We start from the raw sequence: 15,386 nt of genomic DNA, 5'->3' as shown, positions 1-15,386 counted from the left end.
ATTTTTTTTCATTATTGTGCTCATTAGACCCAAAAAAAAAAAAAAAAAGTTTACTCACCTGGAAATGCCTGTTGCTATGTGGTCCCACAAAATCTGCCTTCGGAATCACCTAGGATTCTGACATCATCTCCCTCGGCTCCTCAGCACGCTAATGCTCCTGGGAAATGTGTGTCATCATTTCCCAGGATGCAGTGTGCTACCCCGTTATAACTCCCCATCCAAGACTTCCAGGAAGTAAGTGCTTGTGGGCTTCACAATGCCCACAAGCAAAATGACAACGGTGTGGACATAGTTTTATAAACTATGGGCTATATTCAGCAAGAATTTACGACTGCGTATCAATTGATACGCCGTGTAAATTCAAAGCTGCGCCGGCGTATCTTCTTTCTGTATTCAGAAAGCAAGATACGCTGAAATTAGGCTAAGATCCGACTGGCGTAAGTCTCTTACGCCGTCGTATCTTAGTTGCATATTTACGCTGGCCGCTAGGTGGTGCTGCCATCGATTTCAGCGTAGAATATGCAAATTAGCTGGATACGCCAATTCAGAAACGTACGTGTGCGCCCAGGGGAATTTTTTTACGTTGTTTGCCTAAGGCTTTTTCCGGCGTAACGTTACTCCTGCTATATGAGGCATAGCCAATGTTAAGTATGGACGTTGTTCCCGCGTCGAATTTTGAAAATTTTACGTCGTTTGCGTAAGTCGTTCGCGAATAGGGCTTTGCGTAAATTACGTTCACGTCGAAAGCATTGACTATTTGCGACGTGATTAGGAGCATGCGCACTGGGATACGTTCACGGCCGGCGAATGCGCCGTTCGTGAGAAACGTCATTTACGTGGGGTCATGTTTTATTTACATAAAACACACCTACCTCTTGACAATTTAAATTTGGCGTGCTTACGCCGGCAGATTCACGCTACGCCGCCGCAACTTACGGAGCAAGTGCTTTGTGAATACTGCACTTGCCTCTCTAAATTGCGTCAGCGTAAATAACATACGCTACGCCCGCACAAACTTACGTCCCCCTACCTGAATCTAGCCCTATCTTTTTTGAATAACTATGCAGAGCGGCGGCGGATTGTAAAATAGTAAGTGACCGGATTTATATTATAAAAACGCACAATGAAAGGACATACATTTAAAAAATGCTAATTGTGGTTGGAACCCCGCTTTAAGTAAGTCCTGGTGACAATGATAGAGTATGTCTGCCCAATCAGTGAAGCATATCCAAATGTATTTACATTCAATAGAAATTATTTTGTACTTATCATTGTAACAAGGTAACTTCAACCTTGGCACCTTCCATGTTTAATCCCATTTATAGACTTTGGAAAAGCATCTTAATTACACAGAATTATCGTTTTCCATCTTTTGTTTAAAGCAGATATTCGCCCTCACAAACTTCCGTCCTTTCCAACCCTTCTCTGCTCTGCTACATCAATATCGTTCTTTTTTTTTTGTTTACCTTTATGGTTCTGCCTCCTATACATATCATTAACCTAAGCTAGGGATATGTACATCACATATCTAGGGGGCCTTAGTCTTTCATTCAGAGGGTGGGAGGGGGCGGGCCTACAAACCGGCGTGTCATTGGGAGGCCTTCTGGCTGAACCCAGAAGAGTGGGCAGCCTCTTGATGATGTCACACACAAACATCCTGACCCTGGATCCCTGTGACGGCTGCAAAGAAGAGGATGTTGGAAGGACAGCGCTAGCTCCGCGGGATGGGTGAGTAAGGTGTGAAGAACCCGCCACAAGGTAAGCAAAAAAAAGGGGTAGTTTCCACTTTAAATGGTCATTTCCACAGCTAGATGTCATTGATGAAATGATAGTTTAAAACCATCCATTTTGTTAATGAGATTTCTTATCATCTAAGGAATGTATAATAGCAATCGGCACAATTGAACAATGGAAATTGTTATTTCCTTTTAAGTAAACCTAACGTAAGACAAATACAACGTTTTTGAAAAGTGTAAGGTATCTGGATATGCATCCATGCTGCTTCTCTGGCTTCAATACTTACACAGCCACTGACCCAGAACAAGTACTTATTGACATAAGTTAAAAGTCCATATTTTTTTAGATTTGTTCTGAGATCACTGACTCGGAGTGTTGAAACAAGAGGGTCAACATGTTAATGTTATAAGCATAATATTGTTAAAAATATGTATTAAAGAGAAACTGTCAGGTTAAAAAATAATCTAGATCAGAGGCATTGCTATGGGGTCCAGGGGGGCAGGCCGCACCGTGTGACACCCGCCAAAGGGGTGACACCGGGGCCGACACCCACCGCTGCACATTGTACTTCTGCTTGCAGAATTCCAGCAGAGCGGTGTGAGCAGGTCACCAAGCCGTGCAGGGGAGACTGCCTGTAATACTCCCCCGTCTTAAGCTGTCCCTCGGATCTCCAATGTCTCCGGAGGCAGCCGGAGTTGATGGGCCGAGCTGGGGGTGTGACTGCCTCTTCCACTCCTCCCACAGACTCGTTCACTCTGGCTGATCCCACAGCTGAAGGAGAAAGAAACGAGGACACAGCAGTGTCTTCATCTCCAGGCATGCTGTAAGTTACTGCACTGCTGCACATGTCACTACATAGAGTCCTAACCTGGCACCATACCACCCCAGCCTGCCCTATGCCACCACAACCTGCCCTATGCCACGCCAACCTGGTCTATACCACTGCAAACCTGCCCTATGCTACCGCAAACCTGCTCTATACCACCACAAACCTGCCCTATGCCACTCCAGCCTGCCCTATATCACCCCAACTTGCCATATACCACCGCAACCTGCACTATGCCACCCCAGCCTGCCCTATTCCACCCCAGCCTGCCCTATGCCACTGCAACCTGCCCTATGCCACTCCAACCTGCCCTATTTCAACCCAATCTGCCCTATGCCACTGCAACCTGCCCTATACCACCCCAGCCCTCCCTATACCACCGCAACCTGCCCTATACCACAACAGCCTGCCCTATACCACCACAAACTGCCCTATACCACCCCAGACTGCACTATGCCACCGCAACCTGCCCTATGCCACCTAAACCTGCCCTATGCTACTCCAGGCTGCCCCATATCACCCCAACCTGCCATATGCCACCACAACCTGCCCTATACCACCCCAGCCTGCCCTATACCACCGAAACCTTCCCTATACCACCCCAGCCTGCCCTATACCACCAAAAACTGCCCTATGCCACCAACAGCCTGCCCTATAGCATCCCAGCCTACACTATGCCACGCAACCTGCCCTACGCCACTCCAGCCTGCTCTATATCACCCCAGCCTGCCCTATACCACCGCAAACTGCCCTATACCACCCCAGCCTGCCCTATACCACACCAGCCTGCAAAATGCCACCACAACCTGCCCTATGTCACCGCAAAATTCTCTATACCACCCCAATCTGCTCTATGCCACCACACCCTGCCCTATATAACCCCAACCTGCCCTATGACACCCAGCCTGCCATATACCACCCCAACCTGCCCTATACCTCTGCAAACTGCCCTATACCACCCCAGCCTGCCCTATACAACCCCAACCTGCCCTATGCCATCCCAGCCTGCCCTATATCACCCCAACCTGCACTATACCACCGCAACCTGACCTATATTACCCCAACTTGCCCTATAATGCCCCAGCCAGCCCAATACCAGCCTATACTTTAATTTACTGGGGTCATTTGGGGGTGCGCCTCGTGACCATGCACTGCCTGCAAGGCGCTGGGCAGGATAGAGAGGAGGGGGGTGACACCATGTTTTTCTGCACCAGGTGACACCAACTCTAGTGAGGCCACTGATTTAGATGAATCGTACTGCAATTAAAGAGCTTTTATAGTTACCTCACCAGCAACCAATGCCTCCTACTTTCCTTCCATTTTAGCACTGTAGCCTCCATAATATTTGTTTGCATACATTTCTGGGAGTGTTGGACGCCTGTGTTCCCCAACATGTCCTGTGGTTTTATTCTTCAAACTCAAACTTTTAAAAGAGTCTTTCAATTAGCATAGACTTAAAACACAGCCTACACTTGGGTTTTTTGTAACTGATTTATTTCAGCAGTCCTTAAGCAAGTATGGTAATTACTGTAAAATATAAAACAATACTGTAATGTAAAATCCTAAAGAGCAAGGCAGTAAAAAAGTGAAGGTTACAACACACATGATTTAAAATGGTTTTAAAGACTAGACATTTTTAACCCTAATGCATTCCCTGCATTAGGGTAAAAAAACTAGTTGTATAGTCCTCATATCTCCCTTTATACTTATCTGAGTCCTAACTTGATCCAGTGCTGTACCCATCCACATCGCTGCTGGTCTATATCTCTCTCCTCATAGGTTTCAGTTAAATCCTGTAAAGTGGGAACGTGGGGACAGGGCCAAGCTGCTATGTGTGTGTCAACGGATGTACATAAGGACAGCTTTTAATAGTTTTTTCAGAGTATTCTCAACATGTGTCTCGATAATTTATGTAAAGGGATAATGAGAAACTAGTCTAATCTTGACAGAAGATAGAAAAAAGGTAGTGGAAACATTGGATGGTTCATGTAACGTACTTCCTGCATGTCTGAAACTTAAAAGTTTTATGCCTGAGAAACAAACTATTGAGGCAAGAAACTTTCCTAAAATGTGTTGCTTCTTAGATGAAGCTTGTAATCTTATTTCTCTGACATATGCACTATTTCTCTTCTAAGGGCTCTTCTATGAATTAAGTATTCTGCTTTATAAACACTATAAAATGTAAGTTCTGGCTGCTACGCTGCTGAAAACTCAACAGCATACACGTCTTGATTTCTTTGTGAAGTCACTTTTGGACATTTAAAGTTTTGCTGTAATAAATACAACCTGTCAACACGAATTATAATCAAGTTCAAGTCAGCCAATTTCTCTCTGTTTATAGGAAGTCCTGCACAATTGCCAGTTACACAGGATATCGTTTTGTGCCGATGATAAAACAGACAAGCGGATTTTTACATATATATGCAAGGATTCGGAGTCAAATAAGCACTTGTGCTATGTGTTCGATAGTGAGAAATGTGTAAGTATGCCAGATGTTTTAGGGTGTTTTTTTGTTCTACATGAAAAGGGTTTGGCTTGGCAAGAAACTGCTATAACGACTTAGGATCAGATGAAATCTCCAGATGTTTATCTTCATTAATGGCTCCAACTTGTCATGAGAAAACAGATCAAGATGTTTCATTTGTATTTCTTCCCATGCTATGCTTTATGTGGCTATAAATTAAGACTGATCTGCCCTTTGTTATTCCACTTAGCTCTTTGTGTCAGACAAGGAATCAAGCAACCCGAATATTTCTTATAAATAAAGCATTCTAATGGATTGAAGCTTTGGAGAAAACTAAATTGTGGCTTGAATTTGCATGACTAATTGGGAAATCTAAAACTAAACAAAGAGAACTCTTACTTGCTGTAAATACCTGAAATTGTTATAGCCCATAAAAACAAAAATGTTACATGTATGCCATTAATATTGCATGAAGATACTTAAGCTATTCAGTGATAAAAAAAAGCCCTGCCAGGGATGTTCCCTTTTACCTAAAACGGTCTAGATCCCTTAATTGCAACATCCAGATTATAGAAACAGTCAGGGAACTTTTCTTATTTCTTTCTGTATTTGCCTCTGACCACAAAGTGTTGTACTATAAGAACCTATGGTAAAAAGAGAAGAGGAGGGGCTACAGTGGATGAGAAATAATACTGCTAAAAGAAATAATGTGCACTGCAGGGAGGGTGTAGCAAAGGGCATGAGAAGAGAAGACTCCCTTAGGAGTAATTTTGGACACGAACTCCAGAAACAAATGAATCTGCTGGATAGCAAAATGTTACATATAATTGGTTGTATGCCAGCTCCTGCATCACTGGCTGTTCTTTACAATTTACATTTTTAAAAGATTTTGCTAAGAGGAGCCCCGAAGTGATACTAAGGTCAAATTTTATTTTTTGGTGTAAAAATAACAAACATGTTATACTTGTTTTTGCACAAAGCAGCCCAGATCCTCCTCTTCTGGGGTCCCTCCTCGACGCTCCAGGCCCCTCCCTCCCTCCCAGCTTCCTATGGAGGCACCCGAGATGAGCCACAGCTCCATTTGTCCATTCAGGCACAGAGCCATGGCCCAGTCCTCCCCTTCTCTCTCCTCATTGGCTCACTGAATTTAAAAGCAGCGGGAGCCAGTGGTACTTTGCTGCTGTCTCAGCCAATGAGGAGGGAGAGTCCTGGACATCTGAGTCTCTCCTGCAGCATAGCTGGATTGAGATCGGGCTCAGGTAAGTATTAGGGGGGCTGAGGTGGGCTGTTGCACACAGAAGGCTTTTTATCCTAATACTGTACATAGGAGCATGCTTGGCTTGGCTTGGCCTAACTACAGCAGCGCCCCAATCTATTTAATTTCACTAGAAAAAATGTATTTTTTAGGTAGTTTTGGCTGTGACAATCAACTCTTTATGCAACAGTAATATACCTAAATTAAATGATGGAAAAAGCAAACATTCCAGATTTGAAAGCTATATGAAGATTTACTCTCATGAATAAAACTAAACCTGCTAACTTTGTAACACTTGGCCAGTGACAAAACAGTTTCATTATTTTGTTTCTGATCTTCTTTTTCACAGTACTACACACAATCACAATTTTTTTTTTAAAACAAAACCCCACAATCCAGAGACAAGGCAGTTATCCTGAAATAAAAATGAGTGCAACATTTAAGATATAATAGCCACACATATGTTACAGTTGCTGGAGAGTATATACTGTAGGCAACTTGGTTGGGCTGCAAATGTTTTGTACAGACTCAATTCACACTAAATAAGCAGCTTAAGCAGGCCACAATTTAGGAAGGATAGACAAAATAATAGCAATAAAAATGACATTGTATTTTTTCAGAGACAACAGTCAGAAATATAGTATATACTTGATGCACGGCATATACACTTTGTATAGGCTGCAAGTTAGGTAACCAGGCATTTTTTTATCACAAACTTAAAATGAGAGCCATACAGTAAATACTGGAGAAAAACAAACTTAAAATAAAAAAAATACATAGGATTTTCATGGTACTAAACCCAAATGTGGATACAAAATGCTTAATGTTATTATTACATATATAAAAAAGCTTTTTGCGTGAACATTAGAAATGCCTTCTAGCCAGTTCACAAGAAAATATATCTTGGCATAATGCAAATACATATATTACCATGGTACAGTGATTGAAGATAAGGACAGTCAACAGTATTATCCCCACTTGTGGTGTAATAACTGAGGTGTTGATTAAACTTCTTCATTGCATTGCATTGGACAAATGGCTGCTTTATCAGATAGAAAGCAACTCTTAAAGTGTAAAGAATACATCGGAACAGTCAATTTATTAAATGTTAAATTGGAACTGTCTTCACCCCTGGCCAAGTCACCCCTGTATGTAAGGACATTGGTAGTATATGACATGTACCTCTTTTAGCACTTTGTCGTTTCTGGGTCATGTTTGATTACCTTAAAGGATTAGGGATGAGCCCGATGTTTCAGTCAAACGTAAGCCGAATAGCAAACAATTTGGGGTGTTCACAGCAAATTCGAAAGCCGCGGAACACCCTTTAAAAGTCTATGGGAGAAATCAAAATTGCTAATTTTAAGGCTTCATTTCCATGGACGTTTTTACAGCCACTTTTCTGAGCGTTTTTTGCAGCTTAGAAACAGCTCTCCATGATGTTCAAAAATGCTCAAAAACGCTCAAAAAATGTGCAAAAATGCTACCACAGCGTTTTTAAGCTCCAGCTAAAAAAAACCAGGCGTTTTTAAGCTGTAAAAAGGGCTAAAAAAAGTGGCTGTAAAAATGTCCATGGAAATGAAGCCTAAAGGTTAATATGCAAGTTATTGTCATAAAAAGTGTTTAGGGACCCGGGTCCTGCCCCAGGGGACATTTATCAATAATAAAAAAAAAGTTTTAAAAACTGAAGTTTTTTTCAGGAGCAGTGATTTTAATAATGCTTAAGGTGAAACAATAAAAGTGAAATATTCCTTTAAATTTTGTACCTGGGGGGTGTCTATGGTATTCCTGTAAAGTGGCACACTTTTCCCGTGTTTAGAAACAGTCCCTGCACAAAATGAAATTTCTAAAGAAAAAATAGTCGGGTCCCGGCAATACAGATCGGAATCTGGAAGCCCCCTTTAACAAAGGGGACCCCCAGATCCCGGCCCCCCTATGTGAATTGGTAACGGGGTACATTGTACCTCTACCATTTCACCCAAAAAGGTAAAAAAAAAATGGTAAAAAAACACACACACACGCAGCTTGGGACAAGTCCTTTAATAAAAAGGAAAAAACAATTCCAGTGATGTACCAAATCCCCTACCACTTTACAGGCATACTATAGAAACCCCCCAGGTACAAAATTTAAAGGAATATTTCACTTTTATTGTTTCACTTTAAGCATTATTAAAATCACTGCTCCCTAAAAAACTTCCATATTTAAAACTTTTTTTTTGCATTTATACATGTCCCCTGGGGCAGGACCCAGGTCCCCAAACATGTTTTAACTTGCATATTAACCTTTAAAATGAGCTCTTTTGATTTTTCACGCTCGTGTCCCATAGACTTTAATGGTGTTTGCTTTATTAGAACAAATGTTTTGCCTGTTCGCATGTTCTGCTGCGAATCGAACCTGGGGGTGTTCGGCTCATCCCTACTTAGGATCATGGATTTTCCAGTGGAGGATAGGATTGTGCCATTTTTTGTTATGTTATGTTGTGTTTTGTTTGCTCCCTTTTGCAGGTCGAAATATTTTATAATACAAAATGGGCCTGTCAGCTAGCAAAGATATCACCTTCACAGTTTTTTGCACCCAGTCTAGTGAGGGATCTCTGTGTTATAACATGGCTTTTGCCCTCCCTAATACTATCTATTTATGGGACATGGGAAAAAAGTGTCAGATTCTTTGCAAGGGCACTTCAGAACCACAAAGCTTGTGCAATTATTCATCATATACAAGGACATACTTTTCTCTGCAATCAAAGCTATAGAGCGGCATTGTGCTTCCTACTACAGCCAGCTAAATAATTAAATGTTTTAGATACATTCACATCTGCATTTCCACACAGGGTGGACTTGATTCAGGAGTTCCTAAATCAATATACCCCAACTCCCATCTTACTATTCAATTCCCATAACCTGCTAAAAACTTGGAAGCCCCTATTTCTATTTAGGAATTTCACTTAGTACTGAAACAGATGATACCTGAAAAGAGTCAAGGACCCGATAGTCTATTGGTGCAAAATTATAAATGCTTGACTGATCTTCTAGCTCCACAATTTCTGCTGACGTTTCTTGCTGGAGGCACATACAGTATTACTATATCATACCAAAAGAATGGAACTCTGCCAAGGTTTCTAACTGCAGACCTATTTCACTCTTAAACGTATTAGTTTAAATATTTTTGCAAAAATATTGGGCAACCGTTTATTCGCCTTCTTGAATTCTTGAATCTCCGTAGACTAGGTAAGCTTCATCCTGGGGTGGATGCAAGGGACAATACCATTAAGGCCCTCAGCCTTTATCATTGGCTGACCTCCAATCGCCAACAGGGATTATTCCTGTCTATTGATGCCAAGAAGGCTTTATAATAGGACGGCATGGAATTACATGTTGGCAGTGCTGAAAGGCCTTATGCCCTGTACACCCAACCGTTTTTCCTATTTAAAAAACTGCAATGAGAGCTTTTGGCCGGGAATTCCGTGTGTATGCTCCATCGCAGTTTTGCCAACGGTAAAACTGCTAGAAAAAAAAAGAGAGCGTGATCTCTTTTTTCCCGTCAGGAAAAATCCTAGTGGGAAAACTTTTCGTCTGTATGCCTTTCCGACTGGAAAAAAAACGTGCATGCTCAAAAACAATTTGACACATGCTTGGAAGCATAGAGCTTAAAGTGGTTGTAAACTTATTTTTTTAACTTTTATCTAAAGGTAAGCCCAGAGCTTTTTTTCTCAAAAAATAGGTGCAGGAACTCAACCACGACCCCATTCAAATTTCACAAACAGTACAAGGGTCTTAAAGGGGCATTAAATACCAGGATTGCATTACATACAGAGTGCAGAGTTCAGGGGGGTTACACACAGAGTGCAGAGCTGTCACTTGTAAACACAGAAACCAGACCAGACTGAGCGGGCACCAAAGGGTCTGAGCCAGAGGTGATGGAACTGAGTTCCCCCAAGTTCCCCCTGAAAAAAATCCCTGGGTAAGCCTATAATAAGGCTTACCTGTAGGTATAAAGAATATCTCCTAAACCTGTACGGTTTAGGAGATATTCCCCCCGCAATGCGCCGCTGATTGCAGCGGCGCATGCGCAGCGGGGATCCTCGGCTTAAGGGCAGCTGGTAGCTCTTGCCGGTTTAAAGACTCCCAAGCGCATGCGCGGGAGTGTTGACATCGCCGCTCCAGCCAATCACAGCGCTGGATCGGCGATACCCGGAACACACGCCAGGCAAGATGATATCTCACTCGGCGTGGACCAGGTAAGTTCCCTACACGTCGTTTTAAGGTAAGTATTTCTTAATGAGCTAGTATGCGGTGCATACTAGCTCATTATGGCTTTTCCTTTACAGGTTTACAACCGCTTTAATTTTGTCGGCTCGTCATAGTCTTTTATGCCACCGCGTTTTTGGCAGTCAGAAGTTCACCGGACTTTTGTGTGACCATGTGTATGCAAGGCAGGCTTGAGAGGAATTCCGTCGGGAAAACCATCGTTTTTTTATCCGACGGGAAAACCGGTCGTGTGTACAAGGCATAAGACATAATATGTGTAATTACATTAGATAACTAATGCGAGAGTTCAAGTAAATTGTCACCTATTGCATGCCTTCCACATCAGTAACAGGAATAGACATGGATGCATACATACTGACTCTTGAACCCTTTCTATGTTGGCTTTGTGCCAACCCAATATGTTTGTGGAATTCCTGTTGGGACCAGGGAAAATAAAGTGGCGATATTCACTGATGATGTCCTTTTATGCCTGACAGAACCACACCAAACCTCCCAATCTAATTCAGGATCTAGAACACATTCAAACTCTTTTATTATAATAAAATAAAAAATAATAACATTGAACATCTCTCTTCCGCTGAAGTAGTTAACTAATGTTGAGAGAGCTTCGCATTTTGCTGGAAATCTGATTATTATTATTATTATACAGGATTTATATAGTGCCACCAGATACCATCAGGTACTTGGGGTGACAATTTCTCTCTAGTCTCCCTGAATTATATTTCAGAAAACTTTACCTAAGTTACAATAGGGTGAGATGTGGCTTCTAACTTTGGAATATAACTAAATTCTTGTGTTTCGGGTGAGTGTTTATTTTGAAGATGGCGGTTCTCCCAAGATTTCTGTATAAACTACAGACCATCCCTATTCAGTTGCCTCCATCTTTTTTTATGACCTATACGTCTGTGTGTATAACCTTTGGCCTGGATTCAGGTAGATTTGCCCCTTTCTTGCGGAGGCGCAGGGCAACGTTTTTGCCCTGCGCCCCCGCAAATTTACTGCGCTACCCGCGATTCACGGAGCAGCAGCTCCGTAAATTGCGTGTGCGCTGTGTAAACTTGCCCTGCGTAAGGGCGCCTAATGTAAATGATCCCGTAGGGGGCGGGAATCATTTAAATTAGGCGCGCTCCCGCGCCGAGCTAAACACGCCGTACGGAAACGACGTAAATTGCGTACGCAGGGCTCGCGCAATATTGTGAATCGGTGTTAGTATGCAATTTGCATACTATACACTGAGCACAATGGGAGCGCCCCCTAGCGGCCATCGCAAGAATGCAGCCTAAGATATGCGTGGCATAAGAGCCATATGCCACACAGATTTTAGGCTGCAGTCGGCGTTACGATGTTCCTGAATCAGGAGCATTCGTAACGCCGGAGCAAGTAAGCAATTGCGCTGTGTAACCTATGGTTACACAGGCGCAATTGCTTCTTGAATCTGGGCCTTTGTTTGTAAATGCATTCCTCCCCAAATAAGCTGGGCTCAACCTATTTAACCAAAATCTGAAGGTGACATTGGCTTCCCATATGTATGTTCGGGCCTGCCAATTGACCAGAGTAGACTGGAGACTCCACATAAACTTGAAAGACTGGGTGAGATTAGAAAAGACATTCTCCCCAATGGATCTGGATATTCTGGATATTCCATGGATACTTCTTGTGTATTCCCAAGTACATAATGGACTACCCTCTTACCAGCTCTACTCTGCACAGCTTCAATAAATGCTGTAAAATCTCTAAGCTGCCGTCCCCCTTCATCCCACTAACCTAACCTAAATTATTTTCTCCAAAGGGATGTTTTGTGAGTCTTGATGTACTTTCGGCTCTTTCCAACATGGAGTTGTTTCCATTTTTTGGCTCTGCTTTCCTCCCCTTTTTTCCTTCTGCACAGTCAACTTGTTCTCTATTTTTAAACTTTAATTTTTGTTAAAAAAATTATCGATTTCTGTTTACAAATGTATGCCCATATCTAAGTGCCTTTGAGTAGCTGGATGAAGGAAGAGAAAGATTAAGTATGATGCTCTCTATGGGAGATGACATCTAGTGGTGATTCTTGTGAATAGCAACCCCTTATTGAAAGTGGGAGGTACTAACTGCAATATAAATAGAAACACTAGTCAGTTTCCTCCTATTCTTGAAAAAAACAGTTCCTAGTGAAAAATGTCGGACTTGGCATCACGACAGAGATGCTCCATGCGTCATGGATGACGCACCACATCATGCACACCACATCAAGCTTGTACATGCACAGTTGACTGTTTGAAGCTGGCGGTGAATATCGTGGCTGAGAATCAAGCGGACGGTGGCCCAGAGGACCTGACACTTATACAGTGTTTACAGTAAGCTGTCCACCAGAGCCCTACAGACCCCGCTTAAATAAACAAAGCATACAGGACGGTACCCACCGCCCCCCGGACCGGAGATAGAGAACACAGGAGTGTCACTATATCGCTCCAAAAATGGTCGGGTGAGCGGATCATAGGTCCTATAAACTGCCCCTTTTATTTTGCTTCATGCCACATATTTCACAGCCATTTTTTACCAGTTTTACAAACAGTGTCACTGAGCTATTGGTGCTCCAACAGTTAGATAACAACAATACATCCTATTCCATCCGTGAAAACTGAATATTTATGCCTTTAGATTGAATACTAACTGCAGATTCTAATCACCTTTACACACTGACAGCTTTGTCCTCCTACAAAATCAACTACAGCTGTCGCTGTGGGACAAGCTACCTGACTTAACTTATCACCTCTAACAGGGGTTTTCCTTTGGAGACCAAAGGAAGTTTCCAATCAAACCTATTTTGATAGGATGGACTTTTGTTTTGTTATGTATGGTTTATGATATTGAGATCAGGAGTCTGGTCCATCAATATTACCTACATTTTTTTACATTAGCCCTGTTACAAGTGTGTGTATGCATGGTCAGAGCGTGATGCAGCTGTCTCATTTTAACATTATCCTGGTGTTGGTGGTGGGTACCTGATCTTGGCCACCTTTTTTGTATTAAATAATTTTTCTAATACAATTTATCCCATATTAGGCAGCATGGTCCACTTGTGTCTCTTCACAGTGGGAATCTTTCCCCTGTAACTCTTTTTCCTGTATATTAACCAGTTACCGAGACAACACCTACCATTGGCGAGTTTGCAAATTTTGGGACACCATACGGGTATATTGCATACCCAGTATGGTGTTAAAAAATAGTGAGTATTGATCTCCAACCAATTTTTTTCTATTTGTTTCCATTTTTATTGTATATGCAAGTCTGACACTTTCATAATCACATCAGTAACCGCTCTTTCTTTACACGCCAGCTTATTCCTTTCACATTTCAATTCCAATATGACATGTACCCTGCAAAACCGACGCTAGCATGTGCGGCTTAGGAAAAATCATACTCGGGACCTATCGGAGATGCCTGAACAGCTATCCCTACTTTAGTTCATAAAGGATCCCTAAAATAAAAATATGAGGCACATTTGCAAGCAAGAGTGAGGGGAAAACATGTCCCCTATTTCCTTATGTTGGGGCTTTATATTTGCTTGCTTGTTGTTTTCACATCTCCAATGGTATTTGCAGCTGACTTACTTATACAAGTTTTCTGTACTTCATATGCATAGATATACAGTACATTATGATAGAGCTATTTTTCAAGGTCATATTGTAATACCCTGCAGTGAGTGACAACCCTCCTCACATGTGTGGCCAATTGCTAAAGGTACTGCAAAAGGGGAAAGAGAGCGCACATGAAAGGGGGGTTTTAATTGACTGGGAGTATCTTGGAAACATCTTAGCAACAGGGCAGGACAGGGTGTTGCCATCTTTGAGAGTTTTTCAGCCAGGCTTTGGGAGGTATGTAAATGGCCTACACCTATAGCAAGGGCATTATTTAACTTTTGACAAAGTTGCACAGTTTGTTTTTATCTACATGCACCCTTTACCTACAAATAACGTTTTAGGTAAAGGTGAATGAACACCTGAACAATGTGCTGGGTTCTTTGGATTCCTGCAAAGTTTAGTCGCTGGGCATGAAATAGATTAGGCTATTGGCGGTCATAAAAAAAGGATCATGGCTGATGTTCTTCATTTGATGGTAAAGGAGAGCTCCAGACTGCTGATGCAGCTAGTCTTTTCTGGTGCTTGAGGGGGGGGGGGGGGGGTGATAGAAATGTTCTGACCAATCAGAAGGTCTGAGGAGTTGCTGAGGGTATATCAAAATGTTTATGATCATGCAGATGCCGCTCCCTCAGATAGTTTTCTAATGTATTACACTCTTCAGATGATTACCAGTTACATTCTGGTAACCATTTTTGTATCCAGAAGGGGAATACTTTTTAAATTATCATTCACCTTCATTCACAAGAAACTTCATCACCACACGCTGTTTCATGCACACAATAACATTGGGGTAGATTCAGGTAGATTTGCTCAGTTTTTACGGAGGCGCAGCGCACCGTTTTGCCGCTGCGCCTCCGCAAATTACCTGCGCTACCCTTGATTCACGGAGCAGTAGCTCCGTAAATTGTGTGGGCGCTCCGGCAAAATGCCCGGCGTAAGCGCGCGCAATTTAAATGATCCCGTAGGGGGCGTGGATCATTTCAATTAGGCGCGTTCCCGTGCCGAGCGTAGTGCGCATGCTCCGTCGGGAAACTTTCCCGACGTGCATTGCGGTAAATGACGTCGCAAGGACGTCATTTGCTTCAAAGTGAATGTGAATGGCGTCCAGCGCCATTCACGATTCACTTACGCAAACAACGTAAATTTCAAATAGCAGGGGCAGCCTTACGCAAAAACCGACGTACACAAACGACGTAAACTGCGTACACAGGGCTC

General features: G+C 42.5%; 1 protein-coding gene across 6 annotated transcripts in view; it reads left to right on the top strand.

Moving 5' to 3' along the window:
* GULP1 (GULP PTB domain containing engulfment adaptor 1) overlaps window positions 1–15,386 on the top strand; it is a 779,810-nt gene that overhangs the window by 598,475 nt on the left and 165,949 nt on the right. For 5 of the 6 annotated variants that reach the window (XM_040357181.1, XM_040357183.1, XM_040357180.1 and 2 more), the window contains one exon: window positions 4,905–5,042. The exons of the other annotated variant lie outside the window; for it this stretch is intronic. In XM_040357181.1, coding sequence (XP_040213115.1) covers window positions 4,905–5,042 — 138 coding nt within the window. The remainder of the gene's footprint in view (window positions 1–4,904; window positions 5,043–15,386) is intronic. 6 annotated transcript variants of the gene reach the window in all.

The sequence above is a fragment of the Rana temporaria genome, chromosome 6 (genome assembly GCF_905171775.1).
Source record: "Rana temporaria chromosome 6, aRanTem1.1, whole genome shotgun sequence".
NCBI lineage: Eukaryota > Metazoa > Chordata > Amphibia > Anura > Ranidae > Rana > Rana temporaria.
This window is presented reverse-complemented; position numbering and strand designations above follow the sequence as displayed.